Source organism: Danio rerio, chromosome 3 (assembly GCF_049306965.1).
Source record: "Danio rerio strain Tuebingen ecotype United States chromosome 3, GRCz12tu, whole genome shotgun sequence".
NCBI classification, from domain to species: domain Eukaryota; kingdom Metazoa; phylum Chordata; class Actinopteri; order Cypriniformes; family Danionidae; genus Danio; species Danio rerio.
The window spans coordinates 44,978,569-45,002,003 of record NC_133178.1 but is presented as its reverse complement, the minus strand read 5'-3'; the positions used below and the strand labels follow the sequence as shown (position 1 = coordinate 45,002,003).

General features: G+C 42.7%; 2 protein-coding genes across 7 annotated transcripts in view; both read left to right on the top strand.

Moving 5' to 3' along the window:
* Positions 1-2,360: 2,360 nt before the first annotated feature.
* Positions 2,361-6,035, top strand: igfals (insulin-like growth factor binding protein, acid labile subunit). Its single transcript, XM_003198155.7, has 2 exons — positions 2,361-2,418; positions 2,589-6,035. Exon 2 carries the CDS (start codon positions 2,594-2,596, stop codon positions 4,436-4,438), a length of 1,845 nt encoding a protein of 614 aa, XP_003198203.1. The 5' UTR covers positions 2,361-2,418; positions 2,589-2,593; the 3' UTR covers positions 4,439-6,035.
* Positions 6,036-7,048: 1,013 nt separating this feature from the next.
* Positions 7,049-23,435, top strand: part of LOC101882899 (dynein axonemal assembly factor 8) — a 37,285-nt gene continuing 20,898 nt past the window's right edge. For 2 of the 6 annotated variants that reach the window (XM_073944953.1, XM_073944952.1), the window contains exons 1-16: positions 7,049-7,196; positions 7,603-7,695; positions 7,782-7,958; positions 8,040-8,130; positions 8,213-8,336; positions 14,892-15,110; positions 16,311-16,589; positions 16,670-16,793; positions 16,881-17,072; positions 17,169-17,315; positions 18,244-18,438; positions 18,683-18,796; positions 18,877-19,021; positions 19,185-19,363; positions 23,080-23,162; positions 23,243-23,397. In XM_073944953.1, coding sequence (XP_073801054.1) covers positions 19,362-19,363; positions 23,080-23,162; positions 23,243-23,397 — 240 coding nt within the window. In that variant the 5' untranslated portion in view covers positions 7,049-7,196; positions 7,603-7,695; positions 7,782-7,958; ... (9 more) ...; positions 18,877-19,021; positions 19,185-19,361. Of the gene's footprint in view, positions 7,197-7,570; positions 7,696-7,781; positions 7,959-8,039; positions 8,131-8,212; positions 8,337-14,891; positions 15,111-16,310; positions 16,590-16,669; positions 16,794-16,880; positions 17,073-17,168; positions 17,316-18,243; positions 18,439-18,682; positions 18,797-18,876; positions 19,022-19,092; positions 19,364-23,079; positions 23,163-23,242; positions 23,398-23,435 lie in introns of those variants that run through there. The other 4 variants (XM_073944951.1, XM_073944954.1, XM_073944955.1 and 1 more) reach the window with 4 other exon arrangements.

Genomic DNA, 23,435 nt, shown 5'->3' with positions numbered 1-23,435 from the left:
ACTAGAGTTGGTAAATTTTTAGTAATAGTACTTTTTATTTTGTACCTTGGAGCCTCAGCCCCATTTATTTTTTTTTACTCAGGATAATGAAAGCCTGCTTTGGAGCAAGGTAGAACCATAATTGCGAAGTTAACTCTGAACCACAGTAAATGTATACAATATGAGTTGTTATGGCTAGATATGACGCCAACTTCTGAAAGCCATTTAGAAACCTGATATTTACATGCTTTGTTCAGTCACAGATATACTGCATGTTACATCCACCCCTTTCCAGAAGAGTCATATAACATAATTATTTTACACAATAAACCAGCAAAACATTGAACCCATATCCATAGTAAAAACTAAATGATCCCAGCAGGTACCTAACACCATAAGACGTTAATATTAGGTTAGATTTAGGTTGTGACGTCAGGTGACCAAAATTCAATGTCTAGCCAGCTTCTAAGGACTATGGTATTTTGACGTCCAATAATGTCAAATTGCATTGATATTCGGTTGATTTTTGGTTGTGTTGGAAAGTAACCAAAATCCAATGTCTGACAGATGTCATAGTGGTAACACCCAACAAACGTCAAGGTGTAACTTAATTAGACATTGCTATTTGGTTGATTTTAGGTTAGACATTGGACACTGACGTCGGTCTGATGTTGGGTTCTGACGATTTCCATTACCAAAAAAAATCAAACGTCCCCATGATGTTGGGGTATGTTGGGGTACAATGTCAATATGACGTCATGTTGACATAGTGTGCCTGCAGGGTATGTGTGTTTTCCTTTATGGTTCATTTCACACTTAAAACATAAATGTAAATAATAAGAATAGTTAATGTGTGACTGAGAACAGTTTATGTTTTGCAGACCCCATTAATTATAAAAGCCCATAATAAGATATCTCAAGGAAAGCAGCAGCGAAACAGACTTCCAAATATTACATCATGGCTGCAATAACTTATAGATAATGTGAGAATGTGCAATATAGGGCCCTTATGCAAACGTGTGGTGTGTTTGCCCAATCAATGACTCAGACAGCACACATAAGGACATCAACCTAGGGTTTAAAATGTTAGAATTGTTGTAGTGTGAAACCTCAGCTCATGAATTTTAATAGGTAACCTCATTAAATTATGAGCAAGAAAACCCATTCCATTTCCCGATTCCGTTTACTATAGTTTAGAGTGACCCTGGGTTAACTATTTTAAGTCTAGAGTCTTGACTTTTGCAAATCCATTTTTCCTTCAAGCAGCAAAAGCATTTAAACGGCGTTGAAAATAGAATGGACCATCAGTTTAAAAAATGTGAATGAAATGTATTGATTTGAGGAAAGAGTATGAGGAAAGAGGACTGCAGTGTTTGCCAGAGCAGGGTCCTATCTTTGTTTGCCTCTACAGTAGTTGCCACTTCCTACATTCTTTAAATACCATTGAATATTCGACCTATAATATGACTAGTCCTTCAGTACTAACAGTTAATCAAGAGTATCTTTCTTTTTTAGACAAATCTTGTAAAATTTTGACTGTAACATGTATCACCCAAGAATATATTGCCCAAGTATATTTTTGGCATTGAATAAACGGTATGCATAAAAATGCTTGATCTTCTTTTATTTATTTAAGTAAAGATTTTGTTTAATAAAGACAACAATAAAAGAGATGGGTAAACCCTCAGATTCCAGATTTTCAAAAAGTTTTATCTTGCCCAAATATTATTTATTCAGCTTTCGGATTATGTATACATTTCAGTATTAAAACATTGACTCTTACATGTTAATGTGGGACTCTTGTGGTCTCACATGTTTCAGTCTAAAATCAGAAAACAGTAATAAATAACTTTCTTTACAGTAGCTTTTTAAACTCTCAGTAAGTTTTTGGAGTTGGATGTCTTCCAACAGATAACCACAACTGGAGTAAGTACCATCTGCTAAATGTCACTGATGGCTCGGCAGATTTTCATGAACTTTGGAACACTATACACAGAAAGTCAAAGGATTTTCGTCTAAAATGAGTGGGAGTATTTGCTAGTAAATTCTCTGAAAATACATTGACAATCAAATTGCAGTGCTAATTATTTACAAATTTTATTATTATAATCAAAAAGTTTAACATCTCCTATAACATGCTTATTTTACTAAAAATTTGTTAACGCATATTTATATTATGACTCTCAATAAATATTTATTAATGGAAAAATAATAGTAACTGTAAATAAGTTTTTGCTGTAATTCATTTGTTATATTGATGTGCTGAAACTGCACAAGAAACTGAAAATGAAAACAGCAGAAATGAAGAGGTTAATTCTGTGTGCAGAGCACTGTTTGTCCTTTTTCTAGGTGATATATAGAGGGAGAGGTGGTTCAGATCTGTTACACACATGCCACTCTTTTAGTGAACGCCTGCTGGACTGCTGCCACAATCAAACGGTACAACCAATGCAAAATTTCACATTTGAAATTAATCAAATCTGTTGTTTTTTTTCCAGTGATGTTCAGGCTCCAATGTAAAAAGTGATATAGTACTTTGACATTTGAATGTGTTAAAACTGAAAGTGCTTTGTTAAAGTAATGCTAAAATTTTAATTATTCTCTCGTAGTTGGGATGAGCCCCTTTGTACTGCTATTGTTGCACACACTGGGCACATCAGTAGTGCTGGCGAACCCCGAATCAAAACCTTCAGACCAACCCAGGCTCTCAGGAGATCCAAAGCCCTCTGAGGAACCCACTGGCCAAAAAAGTGAGCCCTGCGCAAAGGGATGTACCTGTCTTCAAGATGACTACAGCCTGGAGCTTAATGTCTACTGCAGTACACGTAACTTCACCCAGGTTCCCTCTGATATCCCTTTGTCTACACGCTCCCTGTGGCTCGATGGAAATTTGTTCAGCAACTTGCCAGCGGGTGCTTTTGAAAAGCTGACCAATCTGGAGTTCCTGAACCTACAAAGCAGCCTGTTGGTATCCCTTGATGCCCATGCCTTCAGAGGTCTGAATTCCCTTGCCCACTTGCACCTTGAGAGGAACAATCTCCGTTCGTTATCTGGCTTGGTCTTTCAGGGCACATCAAACCTTGCGACCCTTAGTCTCAACAATAACCAGATGTTTCGAATAGATGACAGGTTGTTTGCTGGAATGAGCCACATGTGGTTGTTGAACCTGGGGTGGAATTTGCTTTCAGTGCTGCCAGAGACAGGCTTTCAGGACCTACATGGATTACGAGAGTTAATTCTTGCCGGGAATCGTCTGGCGTACCTCCAACCACAGCTATTTCAAGGTCTGAATGAGCTAAAAGAACTGGACCTAACTGGGAACTATCTTAAAGTCATCAAGGCAAATGTGTTTCTGAAACTACCCAAGCTGCAGAAGCTTTATCTGGGGCAAAACCAGATTGTGACTGTGGCACCTAGAGCATTTGTGGGCATGAAATCTTTAAGATGGTTAGACCTCAGCAGAAATCGCCTAACCGTACTTCATGATGAAACTTTCATCGGTCTACAAAGCTTACATGTTCTTCGCCTCTCAAACAACTCGATTAACAGCCTAAGACCTGGGACCTTCCGTGACTTGCAGTATCTAGAAGAGCTCTGCCTTTACCACAACCAGATTCGAGCCTTGGGGGTGAGAGTTTTTGAGGGGCTGGGTCATCTAGAGGTGCTGAACTTGGAGAACAACCGGCTACAAGAGGCACGCATGGGCACATTTATGGGCCTTAATCATCTTGCTGTGATGAAACTCACTGGCAGCTGTTTCCACAGCCTGCCGGATCAAGTTTTCAAGGGTCTGTCAAAGCTCCACAGTATTCACCTTGATAGAAGCTGTCTAACAAAAGTCTCATCCCAGAGTTTCAGTGGTCTAACAGGTCTTCGTCGCCTTTTCCTGCAACACAATAACATCTCTCTAGTGGAGCGTCAGAGTTTTGTGGAGCTACAAAGGCTGCAACAGCTTGATCTGAGGTTCAACAAGTTAACAACCATCACCTCCAACACATTTTATGGCCTGAAGAACCTTGATTACCTGCTGCTGTCTGGCAATTTACTGCACAATCTTCCTGCTGAGGCCTTATTACCCCTGCAACACCTGTCCTGGCTGGATCTCTCTGGAAACAAGCTGGAGCTCATACTTAATGCAACGATATACATGCTGCCACGTTTGCGATATTTGAACCTGAAAGACAATATACTGGTCAACCTCCCAGTGTCTATACCTGAGAGCTTGGACCAGCTCTGGCTTTCTGGTAACAACTGGAAATGTGACTGTAGTGCAAAACCATTTCGAGATTTCATTCTACAGAAGCCACAGGTGGTGCCATTGCAGGTTGAAATGCTTGGGGAAGGTGAGGAGCCTCATACGCTTATCACGGTATACAATAATGTCACATGCGCTAGCCCATCTAGTGCTTCTGGACTTGATCTGCGGAATATTGCAGCTGAACATTTTAGGGACTGTTAAATCTACAAACGAAGTCTTCTAACTACATCACTGATTACTTTTGTAAATATGTTCTTTTAAAAAGAAGCAGGATAAGTTGTTGTTTTAAGTCACATAAAAATAACAGTGGGGTGAAGTAGTGGTTCAGTATGTAGTGCTGTCGCCTCAAAGCAAGAAGGTCGCTGGTTCGAGCCTCGGCTCAGTTGGCGTTTCTGTGTGGAGTTTGCATGTTCTCTCTGCATTTGCGTGGGTTTCCTCTGGGTGCTCCGGTTCCCCCCACAGTCCAAAGACATGCGGTACAGGTGAATTGGGTAAGCTAAATTGTCCGTAGTGTATGAGTGTAAATGTGTGTGTGGATGTTTCCCAGAGATGGGTTGCGGCTGGAAGGGCATCCACTGCGTAAAAACTTGCTGGATAAGTTGGCGGTTCATTCCACTGTTGCGACCCCTGATTGATAAAGGGACTAAGCGGGAAAGAAAATGAATGAATGAATGAATGAAAAATAACAGTGCTGTTTGAGAGATTGTTTTGATATGCTGAAGTAAATTAGAATAAATGCTACTGAACAAATGTTAGACTGTAAAATGTGACATGTAAAATATATATTTTTAAAATTACTTTTTTTTTCATGTGACTAAAAAGAATTAAGTGGTTACACTAAGTCACAAAATGTAAAACATCAAACATCTGAGAAATGTACTGAAAGTATTATCCCTAAAATACTTTTTTGAGAATCTCTGCCTCATCCTTCAAAATCAAACAAATTGTTTGTTTATGGTCTTTGCATAAACACAAAAAGGGACATTGAGCAAATGTTCATTCCGATAAACCAAACCCAAATATGGAGATATGTACATAATACTGATCCATGTTCCAAGTCCAAAGACCTGCTGAGCAACACTTCTGACCACTAATAAAGCAAGTAAGAACAACAATGGATTGAAAGTAAATGTAAATCAACATAATATTTACATTTCATTTTAAATTGTATTTCCTGTGGAATGTTGCAATTCTGATGAAGTTTAGATTTGTTTCGTTTGTTTGTTTATTTGTCCCCTTTAGGTAGTTTGTTGACTAATGCAACTATATGTCTGCTAAGTCTCATTAGTACAAGCCTTTAGAGGTCAGGGTTAAGGTTATTGACACACAAAGTTACTTATTAGTAAAATGTTAGTTTATGGAGTATCAAAATACACTGTTAGCATTAAGCAGGTAGTCTAGAGCAGGAGTTCCCAAACTTTTCAGCTTGCAACCCCTAAAATAACAATACAAGTGACTCGCGACCCCCCAATTCCTCAGAGGTGGTTATAAATAAACAAACGTTGCTCATACAATAGGCCAACATAAACACAAGCATACTGACAACACAAATAGTGCAAATTTGTTTGATTTAATATTATCCTCAACTTAAGAGACCTGTGGACACAATGTCTATTCTTGGTTTAATTTTGGAGACCACCACTCAGAAATCATTCTCAGTATTTAGCTGTGGCTTGTATTTTTTTTAATGTAACTGATTGCCATAAAGGTTTAACCTGGTGCTATAAAATCAATCTGTAAAAACACCAATCCTATGAAAAATAATAACAATTTAAAGGCTGATGGCTTTTTACTTGCATGTTGTTGTTGTTTTCTTTTTTATTAAAAACTACTATTTTTTATCGTATGTGGGTTGTGGTTAAAATATGGTAATTCTAATAGTTTAATGAAATTTATTTGATTTTTGGAAATCACCAAGCAACTCCTTGTCATTGTCCCGTGACCCCCACTTTGGGAACCACATACTGGTTTAAAGATACTGTTAATTGTCTAGATGAAAATTTACTTAATCGACAGAATGTCTATAGGGGAAAATAAAATAATTATTGAAATAATGTTATGAACAAAGCAATAATTTAGCCATACTACAAAATAAATAAAATTAATTAATTAAATTAAGTAAAAAAAATAAATGAATGAAGAATTCAGATGTTGAGCATCATGCTCCTGTGCGTGTTCAATAATTTAACTTTCATGGCAAAGAATACAGCCTTTTCATGGTCTTTATAGCTTGAAATAAAGGGGTCTGCTTCTTTTCGATTGAATTTTCGATGGCATTTAGGTTTTGTATCTAAACTCTTATATGAAGATTAAATGGTTTTGCCACACATATAAATAATTAAGATATGCATTGCTAGATTTTTGCCATTAAACCATGATTTATTTTCATGTGTCCAGACTATTGGAAAATACACACAAAATGTTAATTTACCACCTCAAGCTTTCTGAGGTTTGGAGGTTAAACCAGGAAATTATTATTGTTATATATTATTGTTACAATTACTATAACGTTAGTTTACTATGAACTTGGCTAACTTCGTAAAGGTTAACATTGTTTTCTTCATAACATAAAAGATAATGTATAGCCTATTAATTTTTACACAGTAATACTATTGTTTCCTCCATATTAACATTAAGTAATACACAGCCTATTTATTTTTACTCGTTTATATCATTACAAAAACAACTTTTATGTTAACTAGCAAATGTCGCGTCAAACTGTGACAGAGAAGCCAACCGCAGTGTCAACAAAGCGTGTCTACGGCGTATGTGGTCGCCATGTCAACTACAGTTTCTGTTTGCCGGAGTCGTGAGAACCGCGTTCCAACTTTCAGAGTGAACACCGGCCACCTGTTTACTACAGCATTTTGAAGAGAAAAGACACCCACCTTCAGACATGCAGAGGACTTTAGTCGACATTATATCCAAGATACCAACCCTTGACTCTGACCTGTCATCAGTAAGTTGTTCTCTGAAGATAATATTTCACTAGTGTCTTCTGTCGTCGTATCAAACGGGATGATCGATTGATAAAACCTTATCAAAACTAACGAACATTAAATAAAATAAAACAAACGTAATGGAATTAGATTAGCCTTGGTTTGATAATATTTTTTTTAATGAAAATGTTATCCTTTAGAGCTTTTGCTTTTGAAAGTTGATCAGATTAACAGGTGTTTTTAATTATTTATTAACGTTATATATAACCATGGCCATTTTTTTTCAAATAAAGGAGCGTCGAGTGAGGGTCCATGTGAATTGTAGCCTCTTTTTCACTATTAATTTCATCACAATCATATTGATGTTTTGCTAATGGTATTGGTGTACTAACAGAAACGCACTGAACTTCACATTTTACACTACAGTCTGACACCGAAGAAGACATGTCTATTCTTCATCAGCATCCACCAGTGAGTCACTCTCTGGAAGGGACCAGTTTAGAAAAGTCAGAAGTCAAGGTGTGTGTTTGTGTTGGTGCGAGAAAATATAATAATTTATCAGATCACATTGTCTTTGACAAAATATTTACTCAAATCTGTTGCAGTTTTTGCCTTCTTGGACTGCTGATGACCAAAAAGGTGATTATAATCATCTGCTTCCAATGGGTCACAATACAGAAAGACCTATTAATGAAAGAGTGAAACATAAAACAGAAAGCAATCCTTCAGCAAACAAGACACAATTGACTGAAAACCAGCTCTGTTCTTTTTTGTCACTGGCAGTAAGTTAGGATGTATTTAATCACATTTTCAGCCAAGGGATACTAAATAAAGGCCTATGTAACAAATTATTATTTCAACAGCCTCTTGATACCTGGGATCTCGACCACGTCCTTCAGACTCTAAAGCAACATAAACCTCTTGTCAAGCCAATTCAGGCTGATATACTAAAAGGTTGGATTGCAGCCACTGTTTTATCCATTAACATTTACGCTACATTTCAGAATAACACAAAATGATCTTTTCTTTTTTATAGACAATGAAAGGGAAATGCATGAAAATGATTTAATGGAGCAGCTGGTTGCTTTTTGTGAGAGGAAAGTAAATGAAACGGAAATAAAACCTGCCAAATCTGATAATACACAAGAATTATCTCTCAGGTACAGTCAAATTATCTAATTTGTTGTTACGGCAGTAAATTACACTTACAAATTTGGGGTCAGTGTTTTTTTTTAAAGAAATTAGCACATTTATTGAGCAGGCATGCACTGAATTGACCCAAAACTGTTTCAAATAAATGCTTTCAAAGTCTTCAAAAATCCTAATCAAATATTGTTTTAATTTTTTCTTTATTGACAATGCTAAGACATTTTTCCTTTTTAGCAATTCAGAATATTAGAATGATTTCTGAAGTTCATTACACTGTTTGTTATTCAACAATGATTGGATGACAGACATCACATTTTAAGGTTTATTACGTAGATTAAATTGCTCGCATATCTACAAAAGTATTGCTATTTTAACTATTACTGTATTTTTGATCAACTAAACACAGCCTTGCTGTGAGACATATTTCAAAATAATTAAAAAAATCTAAACAGAACGTTCGAGGTTACTAAAGTAACCCTTCGTTCCCCGAGGAGGGGAACGGAAGCACTATAAGTGGATTTGATTGTAAAATCCACGCATTGGGAGGTTCGGTTCAGAAGCTACTCGTCTGAAAGAGTATTGAACGGGCCAATTAAGAATGAATTGGCAGCGCAAGCCTGCGCAGGTGAGCGGCATAAGCAATCAACTGAGTATATAAGCTCACCTGGCGCAGCAGACGCTATCCTTTTTAAGCTGAAGAGACTTTCAACAGCTAAGGGACAGTCATTATGGCGACGGAGTATAGTGCTTCCGTTCCCCTCCTCGGGGAACGAAGGGTTACTTTAGTAACCTCGAACGTTCCCCTTCGGGGGGAACTTCAGCACTATAAGTGGATTTGATTGTAAAATCCACGCATTGGGAGCCCATTGAAAGCGCCATAATGACTGCACCTTACCAACACCCCCGATGAGGAGATAGTCAAGCAAGCGTGACGCACCCACATCATGGGGGGCGCGGTCCTCCAACGTGTCCCTGGCCCTAATTTATCCTACTTCAACAGAAGTTTTACGGATTTATATATATTTTTTGGGGTGTCGTGAGCATCTAGATAATTCTAGGAAATACGACAGTACGTTGGGAAGCGTGCAATCCCGATAGGGAGGACGCTGCGGAGGCCATCCGTTACCCAAGGGGGGATAGATGGCAGAATTTACATATGGACTAGCCCTAAAAAGGGGGAGTACGCATAGCAAAAGAGTGGTTAGCGGGGAGGGAAGACACGGGTCCGCCCAGGGGGGGGGGGACTTAACCGTGGCTGAATAAGCATATGGGATCGCCTAGTGGGGACCACGCATAGCAGACACCTTTACCCAAAACGCGGGCTGACCAGCGGGCAGACCTACAACGTAGTGGGCCAGCAAGTGACTCCTCCGCTGAGTCAGTGCTGGGGGCCACGGAGGAATCTGCAGGGCTCACCTGACGGGGAACTTTACTGACAGATAAAAAGGCGCACGTATCTCCGTGTTAGGGAAAATGGCGCAGCAAGCGTGTTTCAACACCCTACCGAGTTGTTTCCTCAATCACCAAGGGTTACCTAATACCCTTGAGGAAACCGGCTCCACTCGCAGATTGTAAAACCTTGCAAATGTGTTGGGTGTTACCCAGCCCGCAGCTCTACAGATGTCTGTTAGAGGGGCGCCGCGTGCGCGCGCTCGAGAGGATGCGAAGCTCCGAGTGGAGTGCGCACGCGCTCTCGGGGGACGCGGCTCATCTCGGCTCTGATAGTGAAAGAAAGGCATCCACAATCTAGTGGGAACTTATTTCGGTACGGCACTTCCCTGCTGCCGACCGCTATAACAGACGAAGAGCTGCTCAGATGATCTAAACTCTGAGTGCGGTCCGGATAATACGCAAAACGCGAACTGGACAATAAATAAGGGCTGGGTCTGCCTCCTCCGAGGGCAGCGCTTGCAGGCTCACTACCTCGTATTAAAACGGAGTGGTAGGAACCTTGGGCACATATCGCGGGCGGGGTCTCATACGTGAGAGAAGCCAGCCCAATTACAGGCACGAGTCACTGACCGAAAAATGCCTCCGGGTCCCCGACCCTCTAATCGATATCAACGCGACCAGCAGAGCTGTCTTCAGGGACAGAAATATACTGAGTCGAGGATCGAAGGGATCTGACGCGGCTTGTGTAGCGAGGGCGAGATCCTAAGAGGGCATGAAGGGGGGCGGGGTGGATTAATTCGCTTAACGCCCCTGAGGAACCGGATGATGAGGTTATGCGTTCCCACGGTGCTGCCAGCCACCGCGTTATGAGAGCGGAGATGGCAGCCACGTAACCTTGAGTGTGGAGGGCGACAGCCTGCTCTCCAACTTCTCTCGGCGTAAAGAAAGCACAACGCTGATCTGGCAAATTACGGGGGTCTTCTCAGCGAGAGACACACCATTCAGTGAATAGACTTCACGTCAGGGCATAGGCGCGCTCGGGGAGGGGGCTCTAGCCCGAGTGACGGTATTAGCCACCGCAATCGGAGGTTACCTAAGTCTTCCTCGCGTCTAAAAATCTCTTCAAAGATCGGCGAGGGTGCCAGGTGGTGCCCTGTCCCTGAGAGAGTAGGTGCTCTCTCGAAGGGACTGCCAGGGGAGGGCTATCGCGAGGGAGAGCTCTGACATCCAGGTCCGGTTGAGCCAGAGGGGCGCAACCAGCAACCTGTTCCTCGTCCTCCCTGACCATGCACAGTAACTGCGCGAGCAGGCTCACTGGGGGAAACGCGTATTGCGCGTGCCCCGAGGCCAGCTGTAAGCCAGTGCATCCGTGCCGAGAGCACTCGGTCAGGGAAAGAACAACTGGCAATGAGCGATCTCGGGGGAAGCAACAGATCGATCTGGGCTTCCCCGAATCGCGCCCATATCAGCTGAACAGACTCGGGGTGGAGTCTCCATGCTCCAGGACGCAAGGCTGCCGTGAGAGCGCATCGGCTGCACGGTTGAGCTTGCCTGAATATGAATGGCGTGCAGCGATTTCAGCCGCGGATGACTCCAGAGGAGCAGACGGCGGGCGAGCTGAGACATGCGGCGAGAGCGCATACCCCCTATACGGCTGATATACGCCACCGCCGCCGTACTGTCCGTCCTGACCAGCACGTGTTGCCGCTCCAACACCGGAAAAAAACGGTGGAGAGCGAGGAACACTGCCAACAGCTCCAGGCGATATGCCAATGCAACTGGGTACCTTTCCACAGGTCCGCAGCCGCATGCCCGCAACGCACAGCCCCCCAGCCCGTGTTGGAAGCGTCTGCTGAAACGACAACAAGACTGGACGCCTGTTCTAGAGACACCCAGGCCTGTAGGAACGAGGGGTCGCTCCAAGGGCTGAGGGCGCGGCGACACAGCGCAGTAACAGAGACTCGGTGTGCGCGCGCGTGCCATGCGCGTCTGGGGACTCGATCGTGAAGCCAGTGCTGAAGTGGTCTCATATAGAATAATCCGAGCGGCATGAAGCGGCTGCGGATGCCATATGCCCCAGGAGCCTCTGAAATTGTTTCAGTGGGACCACTATTTTACTGTCGAGCTCTCTCAGACAGTACAGCATCAGCTGAGCGCGCTCTCCGGAGAGGCGCGCTGCCATGGTGACCGAGTCCAGCTCCAGCCCGAGAGAAGAGATCCTCTGCACGGGGGCGAGTTTGCTCTTTTCTCGGTTGACCTGAAACCCCCACAGGTGGAAGTGCCAGAGCACTTTGTCTCTGTGCATAATCAACTCTGTGCATAATCAAAAGAGAGGGCAATTCAGCCAGTCGTAAAGAAATTGAGTATGCAGATGCCCGCGAGCCGAAGGGGCGCTGAGGCACCCTCCGCGGGCTTGGTGAGGACCCGCGGAGACAGAGAGAGCCCGAAGGGGAGGGCTTTGTATTGCCAAGCTCGACCTTCAAACGCAAACCGCAGAAACTGTCGGTGGCGAGGAAGAGTGGAGACATGGAAATACGCGTCCATCAGGTCTAATGCTGCAGACCAACCCAGAGGACGAACGCACCGGAGGATGCGCTTCTGCGTGAGCATTCTGAACGGCAGCTTGTGCAGGCAGCGGTTCAAAACGCGCAGATCTAGGATTGGCCGTGACCCACCGCTCTTTTTGGGCACGATGAAGCGTGGGCTGTAAAACCCGCTCTCCATCTCGGCTGGAGGGAGCGGCTCGATTGCATCCTTCGCCAGGAGGACAGCAATCTCCTCTCGCAAGACAGGGGCGGACAGGGGGCTGACCCTGGTGAATACACACCCGTGACTTGGGGGGCCGTTTCGCGAACTGAATCGCATAGCCGAGTCTGATTGTGCGTATGAGCCACCGCGAAGAGCTGGCCCGCGCTAACCAGGCAGGCAGAGCTCTCGCTAATGGACTCATCGCTACAATCGCTGACGTACCAGCAGTGGGGCAGCGCGGAGTGGGTGTGCTGATCCGGGAAGCTCGCGGGTCCCACGGAAAAGCTGGAGGTGGGATATTTGCTCTCACTCCAAACCCGAGCTCCGGAGGGGAGGCTCGAGGGGTGGGAGAAAGGAGACCGTCCTCCCAGCGCTCGTGAGCCACTGGCGAAACGCACCGAATCTGCAAGCTAGAAAGCATAGCGTCCCAGACTGGCAGATTTCGGGCTGTCACATCTGGGGAAGTGAAAAGTGCCCTTTCATAATGTTTTCATGGCAGTAAAAAGTGCCGTTGGAAATGGGGCCCCGCCCTCCAGCGGGGAAAGAGCAAGTTCCCTCTTCTCCAGATGGCCTGTCCCAGGGGCGCTTCGCGGTCCGTTGCCGGACTTAGCGGCGTTCTGGGCAGGGGGGCTGCCTGCTTCCGAGGTGCCCGACGCGCTCGCTTCGCCTTAGGCGTGTGCGGGGGCGGAGCAGCTCTCGTAGGCGGACGCCTTCGGCGAGGAGCAGGTATGAATGGCACGGCGGGCGGAGCGGGCTACGGACCGCCGATAAGACATCACCCACCAACTGCTCTCTCACCGCCTTGAATTCCTGGGTGAATTCACAGACAGTGTCGCCGAACCTGGCTGGGGATATGGGGAAGTCAAGAAAGCGGACTTTGTCGACTTTGCGCATATCAGCCAGGGGTGGCGCTCCTGGACCACTAATGTGGACATCGTCCTCCCCAACGCACACGCAGCGGACTCAGTAGTCCGAAGAGCTAAGTCGGCGGCGGTGCGAAGCTCGTAAGCCTGGGTTGGACCCACCCTCGTGCAGCTCGGCCAGCGCCTGCGCTTGGTAGCGCTGGTAGGTGGCTATCGCATGCAAGGCGGAAGCAGCCTGGCCCGCAGCTATGTAAGCTCTAGCTCCGAGGGAGGTAGATAACTTACAGGCTTTGGATGGGAGACGAGGCGGACCCCGCCAAGAAGAGGCGCCGCGCGGATTTACCGCCATCGCGCACTCAACCTGAGGAATCGCCACATACCCCCTGGCTGTTTCACCGTCAAGAGTGGTTAGGGTGGAGGAACACGCAGCACGAGCAGAAAAAAGTGCTTTACAAGACCGCGTGAGCCTACTGTGCACCTCCGGGAAGAAGGGAACGCCCCTCTAGTCGGTCCGGCCGCGGAGCTGGGGGATAAACCATCTCCAACCCACGGCCGAAGCAGCCCGGGAAAGCACGGCTAACATGTCCGTTTCAGGATCCGTAGTGACAGCGCTCACCAGCCCGAAGGGGGCGAGCGGGTCTGGATCATCATCGGACAATGAAAGCCCACCCTCCGATGCCGCGGTGGACATCTGGTCTCCGGTGTCATCGGGCGTAAGGGCTACCATCTGTTAGACGGATCGCTTCCTCCGCCCGAAGCTTGGATGGAGCGCTTAGAGGAGCGGGAGGTCCGCGGGCCCGTGGGCGACGGATTATCTCTCGCTGAAACCCTCAGATCTGCCCGAGTGCCCGCTGCAGAGCAGGGGACAACTGGGGTGGTTCGCCTTTTTGCAAAGGCTAACCGCGATCTTGCGCAACAGTCATGGCATCGCAATGACGACATGAACTGCCCGCGAGCAGCGCATTAACATGCTGGACCCCCAGACATGTAACACAGTGCCCGCGCCCATCATCCGAGGACAGGAAACCACCGCATCCAGAAACGCACAGTCGGAGCGCCGTCCTGATAAGGACGTGCTGCACGACTGTGTTGCTCTTTCTGTGAAGTTTGCAACTTTATACGCACCGCTCTGGAGGACCGGACCCAAAGAACGCCAGGCAAGGGAGAAACCCAGCTCGACCGTCTGCCACTGCGTGTACACACTCTGGACCGGGAGAATGCTCTCGTTCGCTCAGAATCGCTGGTCACAGCAGGAGGAACCCTCATCGACTCGATCAGAAAGTCTCTGAAGCGAAAAGGATAGCGTCTGCTGCGCCAGGTGAGCTTATATACTCAGTTGATTGCTTATGCCGCTCACCTGCGCAGGCTTGCGCTGCCAATTCATTCTTAATTGGCCCGTTCAATACTCTTTCAGACGAGTAGCTTCTGAACCGAACCTCCCAATGCGTGGATTTTACAATCAAATCCACTTATAGTGCTGAAGTTCCCCCCGAAGGGGAACTGCATTTTCTCATGTTTGCAGATTTTTGTGCTGCAGATTAAATGTGTTTGTGACTTTTCTAGAGCAACTGGGAGAGACGTGGTGGACTTTAAAAGGAGCTCAGTACAATTACAACTCAATGACGATTCTCCCACTATATATATTGATTTGCGCACAAATGAATTTCAAACAACACTGTCAGACGTTAGCCAGAGTGACAGTGCTATATGTCCTACAAACCTGGACAAGGAAATTATCTCCTCTAAAGAGACCACAATTCCAATAGCAAATGGACAGAAAAGGTAATCTTGTGCTTGGAATATATCTACCCTAACATAAAATGACAACTTCTATAATTTGTATATGTTTTGAGGATCTTGTTATAATAAAATACAATACAAAAAAAGTCATTTGAATGAATATACTGTTGGATTAATGGGGTATATGCACAGACTTTTAATTTTCTGTCAACCCGCCTGTTTTTCTATTACAAAGTCGTTAAGTTTAAGATCCGACTTCTTTAAAAATCAGTGATCTTCACTGCCTGATACAGGTAAAGTCAGAATTATTAGCCCCCCCGAAATAATAACCCCCCTGTTTATTTTTTCCCAATTTCTGTTTAATGGAGAGAACATTTTTAGCACTTATCGAATCATAAAAGTTTTAATAACTAATTTCTAATAACTGATTTATTTTATCATTGCCATGATGACAGTAAATAATATTTTACTAGATATTTTTAGACTTCTATACAGCTTAAAGTGACATTTAAAGGCTTAACTAGGTTAATTAGGTTAACTAGGCAAGTTAGAGTAATTAGGCAAGTTATTGTATAAAGATGGTTTGTTTTGTAGACTATCGATAAAAATGTATAGCTTAAAGGGGCTAATAATTTTGACCTTAAATGTTTTTTAAAAAAATTAAAAACTGCTTTTATTCTAGCCAAAATAAAACAAATAAGAAAAAAATATTATCAAGCATATACTGTGAAAATTTACTTGCTCTGTTAAACATAATTTGGGAAATATAAAAAAAAATTCAAAAGGGGCAAATAATTCTCATTTCGACTGTATCTATTCAATTTAAAGTGGGTCTCAGACTGCAAGAATCACTGCATTAAATTCCATTTTACCCCGCCATGTTTTTATGAAAATTTATTTTACCCCAGTATTTATTAATGGAGTTTCTGCGCTAGCCTTTACACTGTCTTTCATCTCCTTTTATGCCTGAACAACTTAATGAATGCTTCAGTCTATTTTACTGATTGTATTTAATTACATTACAACATCAATGCTGTAAAAGAAACCTCATGAAATTGAAAATAATCCCATTAACCTTTCATTGGAAGTTTATCATTGGCTTAAAAACACTAGCTGTTCATATAACCCATTGTATTGCAGATAATAAATACAACAGCATGATCGTAAAGTTAAATGTACACTCTTTTTTTTTTTAAACCAACCATGCATTCAGCTATAATTCATGTTCTTCTAAATTTCTAGAGAATTCGCAGGAAAGCGATTACTACTGCACAACTCAAGTCAGTCAAAACAAAGTATGTCAGAGATGTCCGTGAGCTTGAGAAATCCACAAGGTTTGGCTGAGGCTAGGCAGAGAAACTCTTCAGGGAAAACTATAAAAGAAAACCAGCTTCAGGATTCTGAATCTTGCTGTAGTGAACCAGGTATTCAGCGGGTCAATGTCTGCTGTTCGCCTCCAAAATATAACCATAAACAGAATTCTCAATCTTCTCACTTTCCAGTTGCTGGAAACAAACAAAGGTACGTAATAATCTTACTTTTATTTCTTAACCTAAGACATGAACACAACATAATATTTACATTTATCCCCATGTGCAAAGAGATCACCACAATCATAAAATCAGATATGAGAAAGATCTCAAGTTTTTGCAAACATCCAGACCTCAACGTTCGGCAAATAACAGGGATGACGTGGCTGAGAGGACTGATATTCTTTATGACCCTGTGAGTAACTAGCAGTTGATGTATAACATACACAAAGGAGACAGCTTTCAGTTTTGGAGTGAACACTGCTGTACTCTCTCCCCTTAGGAAGCATCCTACCTTCCTTCTGTGAACGCCTTACCTGCAGAGCTCCACACGAAGGACTGTTTGCTGTTGACTGTGCCCTTGTCCAGTCCTGGCGTGGTGGCTGGAAGAACGCAGCGGAAAACTCAGACCGTCAACTCAATCCTAATCAAATCGCATGTTTACAATGCACTCATAGCATGGCTCATGTCTTTGGTGTGTTTGTTTTTTTTCTTTTTTTTACAGAAATACTGTAGTCTTTGCAAGTGTTTTACCAATTAATGTACATTTTGGTTACCTGTTCTGTGATAGACCAATCCTAAGGCTTGTATGGGAAAAGGCAATACGTTTGATGCCCCTTTCTGGGTGGCTGGACTGCAGCAATTGTATATAGAAGACAGCTTGGTTTTGTACATTTGTGCTGCATCTCTTGAGGGTGGTCCGACTGGCAGTAGGAAGGTGAGTTCAATACACAACTTTGTTTAATTAATGTATGGATCATTTATTTATGATTTCAGCTAGTGGGAAAGAACGTAATCTGCAGAAAATGAAACGCAAACACACACAAATAAATGTGAACAAATTAAGTGGTTTAATGACACATTTTTTGTTTTGTTTTTAGCCTATCATTTTCTGCAGATTGCATTTTTACACGTCTTACCCTACCCAAACTTATCCGTATCCCACCTCAATAGCACCTTAAATATTGTGAAGTGCAATATGAACACAATAAGTACATTGAACATGTTTGATGTTAGTACCTTGTAGATAAGCTGTAAGGAATGGCTCAACAGTGTAATTATAAACGCAATTACAGAAAGTAATTATAGATGTAATTACACGCAATAAATATACACATTTTTTAAGAATAAAGTCACAATTGAAAAGCATGAATGTACATAATAAGTGCATTGCACCAAAAAAATAATAATAATAATTTCTTTCAGATGAGATGTTAAACCGAGTTCCGGACTCTCTGTGGTCATTAAAAATCCCATGACACTTCTCGTAAAGAGTAGGAGTATAACCCTAGTGTCCTGGCCAAAGTCCCTCAACCGGCCCTTATAATCATGGCCTCCCAATCATCCCTGTCCACTGAATTGGCTCTATTACCGTCTCGCCACTCCTCCAATAGCTGGCATGTGGTGAGCGCACTGGCGCCGTTGTCCAGTGGCTGCCGTCGCATCATCTAAGTGGATGCTGCACACTGGTGGTGGTGTGGAGAGACCCACCCCCCCCCCTTTATTGTACAGTGCTTTGGGTTTATGGCCTACACCAAAAAATGTGCTATTTAAATACACATTCCAGTTATTAAGGTCACCTAATATAAATTTGGACTAAGGATTAAAGTTGAAGTTTATACTGGATTCTTATATTTTTCTTATAGATGAGGGGGGCTGAAATGGACGAGAACAAATTTTACAGAAGAGTTTGCAAGTTCTTTGCCCAGACATCATTGAAGACTGTTGCGTTCTGGGTACCTCAGCTTAATAATTTACTGGAGAAACAGCCTTATCCTGCACTTGTTCACTTGCCTTCATCCTACCTGGACTGCTTCATCTCTGTCAACCCAAATCCAGAGGTATTGTTTTATTTAGTATGTTTACTGTTATTGAGTCATTTTGGTAGCACAACATTTCACTTTACTTACCTAAAAAACACTGAGCAATAAAAGGTAATACATGGGTTAAGATTAGGTTTAAATGTTTCATGTTTGGTTTTAGTATCTATTATTACCTAATTGTTGTTATTAAGTACAAAATAAATGCACTCACAACAGTACTTTGAATAAATGTGCTAGCAACATTTTATATCTATTTTTAAAGGCTGTTGAAGAGATCTTTAGTGTGATCCCAGGATTCTACTGGCAAACTCTGGAAACAGGGGACCAAAAGTGTAAAAGGACAGAAGCTACAAGTTTTCAACACTGTCATACTGAGGTAAAAGACAAATGTATTTGCATCTTACAGTAAATGTGTTCTCATTTTATGGTTTCTTTATTATTTATTTTTCTTTTCAGACAGCACTTGTTCTGATAGGCAGAACCTTGTTTTTTAACCCACTGGCAATGCACCACACACTTGATCTAGTCTCCAAATCAGGCCTAGATGTGTGTGGTATCCGTTTCCTCTATCCGCCCCAAGAGCTATTAACAAACTTTACAGGTATCATCTTCCACTATAACTATACAGCATTTATACAATTTGCATGGGTTAAAAAATATCCTTTCTTCTAGTCAACAAGTCAGTTATGCATGGAGAGGAACATACTCATCAGCCAATGCTAATCATGGCTTTCCGGGGGCCTTACGCTAACTCTGTGTGGCAGGAGATCACAGGGCCATCAGATTTCCAGCTGGCAAGGCGGACAGATCCAGCATCCATCAACGCCCTTTACCTTCACAGTCAGGACCCACCCCTGCTGTACTCACCCCGTCTTGCCAATCGTGTGCATCTGGGGCTCTGCTTGTTTTTTGGTGGTAGAACAGCAGAAAACGCAGTGTCAATGTAAGCACTGTGATACTTATAGTTCCCAAATTCTGTCCTTGTGACATTCCAATTTGGTGTGACAGTGCAAAATCTAGAGAAGATTTTTTCAGCTGTATTTGTACATAGGTCAGTAGAAGCCAAAATTAGAAAAATAAATAAATAAAAAAAGGTTAACTTTAAAGAGCCCCTATTGTGCTTTAAAGGGGGGGTCTGTAACGACATTATCTTATAATATGCATTTATATTTACCTAATTATCCCAACGACCCCCATATGATACGTTCAGCAATTCATTTGTTCTCAAACCCCTCCTTAGCGTGATGCTAATATGCGCTGATCTCTGATGACCCAGTACGTTGTGATTGGTCGACTGCGTTCAGCTTGAGACAGAAAGAAATGTCCAGCAAGGCTTATTAACAAGTAGTCAGAGTGCAGAGTGTATGTGTGAACCCAATGCAGGAGTGCATTAAAGCAATGCAGTTTAACACCAGCATATAGCTCTATTCTTAATCATAAGGAAAAACAGTGAGAAACATTCAGTGTTAGCGCACACAGTGGTAAAAGCAGAATTATTTAGAAACTTAACCGCCGCAAGTGTGTAGGAACGGCTGAAAGTGGCCATAGCAGGGACAAACAGCAGTAGATTGTGAGCTCACAAAAGCATTTAAATCTGTAAACAAAGCGGCACACATCGTGTTTTTAACGTGGCTTTTGACGCGATATGAGAATATAAAGAGTTAACCAGATACAGTACAAGCGATTACAAGTAACAAAACATAATTTAGTACATAATTTGCAGGCTACAGAAAACAAGGAGGCAAACATTTTAATCACACTTATCCCAGGTTTGTGCGTGTAACAAAGTTGCGGGGCTTGAGTTCCAAATCGATGCCACGCCGGCACGGCTAGAGACTCATTACCGCGGCGATTTATTGGAACCACTATGAGTCGACTCTTTTATAGATGAATCAATAGTTTTAAACACAGTGCACTTTCAGATTTAAGCCTTAGAGTAGAGGTCTGCATTCCTGCGGCTGTACTACGGGAGCTGTGGGACCCGACTAGATTTCTTGCGGCGCGGGAATAAATTTCCGATAAAGCGCGTCGGTAACTGGTGTAGGGGATCAACCTACGTTTTAATATCGATCAGGGATTAATTAGCTCATTTCAATGAATCGGATCCTGAAGATTTGATTCATTGATTTGACTCAAATGAGTCAGATTGAATCAGATCAAAAGATTCACACTTTATCTACCATTTGTCCCGCAAATAGAAGACATTGTATCTTACCAATCTTGTTTATATTATTTACGTGGCCAACGATAATAACATAACACAGTATTGGATTAACTTTTAGCAAGGTAACAAGATCTACAGCTCGAGGAAATGACTTAGAAGCACATAAACAAGATCACATTTCTTACAAAATGAGTACAAAGATTTATTGAGCTACACTACGATAAATGCAACTAATTACGTGATAAGCAAACAACAAACAAAACACACACATTCACACATACACACAAAGGCAGTTCAGAGGATGCAAAATGAGTTGACAACGTCCCAAATTAATTCTAATACTTCTTGCAAGATCTTAGAATAACACCTGAGAAACCACAAAAGCAGAGATATGGCTTATCTTTAACTGCTTAAAGATTTCAATCTGCACAAGATCAGCAAGAGACAACATTAGTTTGTGTTACTTGCGCCCTTTTTGCTGAAGTCGAATCTCCCTCACCGGCTGGCCTTGGGGAAACACGGTGCTCCTGATTGGGTGGTTTCTCGCTTCGATGACATCTTTGGGATTCACACGCTCGTGAATGGCTGTTGTCCTGGGTTACCGAGGTGACAGACTGCTGAGAATCGGTTTTGCGGAAGTTTGTGCAGTTTCGTGAGTCCCGAAACTTAAGAGGTTTGCGTGGAAGTTCGTGGTGACCCAATCGTGTGGCGGCGCGGTGTCCGGGCAGGCGAAAGGGGACAGAGAGCAAAAGCATGTGCAAGCTAGCTGATGCAAAAAGCAAAGTTTCATTGTCGCAGGGTGTTTTTAAGTGACCTGGTCTGGTTCGTCCCCATGGCACTGTCTGCCAATGAGCAGTTGCCATAAAGGGTGGGGCCACGCCCCGTACTGACGTAGGAAAGGTCATTAATTAACAGACTGCATGTAGATTTCACGTGGTAGAACTCTTGCAAGATTGAAACTATCTTACATCAAACGTTACAAGATGAATACTGTTTGTACTACTAGTTTTTCATTTACACCAACGTATTGCAAATGTCACTAGCTTTCGTTCAATACCAGACATCATACATTTCAGACACATACAGATTATTTTACTCTGTTATAAGGGTTAAAACAACACATTGATTAACCTAGTTGATTGGAATAAACAGCATATGAGGAACATTATGGCATATTATTCAAAGATACATCTGCCTTAGTTCTAACATTAAGAGATTCGCTTTTATTCATATGCATTAATGTTTCTAGAGATCTCTTTGTCTCTACGAAATTGTGCTTCTAGCAGGATGTGCCCAAGGCGAGCACATGACCAGGAGTCAATTAAAAGTCTCGTGAAATGGTTTCCGCTGAAGATCCTGTAAGGGCCATTGTTTTTTATTTAACTGATTTAATTAATCATTGGCTAGTTAGCCAGAACCAGTACCAGAACATCTGCATAGAAGTACTGGTCAGAGGAGCCGAAATCAATTGGCGCTCTGTTATCCTGATGGTATAAGCCCTCAAGCTAGTTCAATGAATGAGACCATTGGAGATGCCCAAGATTTAAGATTCAACTTGTGTTGACCACTGAAAAATGCCGATGAGTTCCTACACTGGTGTAATTTAGGACAGGAGCGGGCGGTCTAACAATGTCGCTCCCGGCTCCCGAGGCTCCCTATATGTGTGTGAATTTAGCTTGTTTGTTGATGTCTATGTATCTGTGTGTGCTAATGAGAGAGCTTTGTGCTGTCTGTGTGTGTGTGAATGAGAGAGAGTATGATGCTGTCTGTGTGTGTGTCGCTTACTTGGTGCTTATGTGTGTGTGCGTTTATATAGACAGCTTGTTATAGCCTGGACTCTGTATAGCTTGGCTGTTCTCAGTTTTGTATTCTCCCTGCTCGTTAGCGGGTAGAAAACGGGGTGGGGCTAGCAGCAGGACAAGAAATGCTGAATATAAGCGGGAGCGGTCGGGTTCGGACTAAAAACCTGGCGGGAGCGGGATTCAAAATTTACTACCTTAGAGCTCTGTAACACACTCCATAGAAGATCATTTTCAAAAACCCATAATAGGGGCTCTATATGAGTGAAATTAAAACATTTAATTGAACCAATATCTTGTGTCTTTTTAAAGAAGACGATCACTTTGGATGATGAAATCAAACGTGAAGATCTAGCTTCTCATTAAATCAAAATATTGTTTGAAAGATTACAACAAATAATGTAAAAGATGCCATTTGGTCAAGATCGACATTTCACAGTTTCGGTTTGTTGAAATTAATTTAATTTGAGAATGAATAAAAGCTTAAATGTACACTTCATTGAATAAAGTGATCATCTTTCTTTAGAAGTTTAAGTCATGGACCATTAAAGCTTTTGGTACTTGACAGTTTTGGGTCTCATTGACTCATGTAATAGAAAGAAAAATGGATAAAAGTTTCCTCAAAATCTTCTTTGGCTATATTTTATTTTTGATGAACTGTTCCTTTGAACTAGCCGGCTCTTATCCCTACTATAGGATTCAAAACTCTGGTGAAACAGAAGACAGAGTTTCTCATATTCAGACCTCTTCTACAGCAAGTCTATGCGCCACAGTGAAAGGTGACTAGAAAATAAAAACATCATTATAATGCTGTTTAAAAAGTAAACCTTCCTTCCCCTTTCCTTTCGTCCCTATACAGGGGATTTATTTCTCCTTGTGTCTCCTGTGGTTGGACCATGCTGTTACAGCTATATACTATCTGCATGCGCAAAAACAGGCTTCAGTCTGTTGGGACTTCAGAGAGTGCAGCTCTCCAGGAAACAAGCTCAATCTTTGGGTCTCACCACTAGGCAGGTAAATAAACCCAACAGTGAGCATGTACAAGTGCAGAG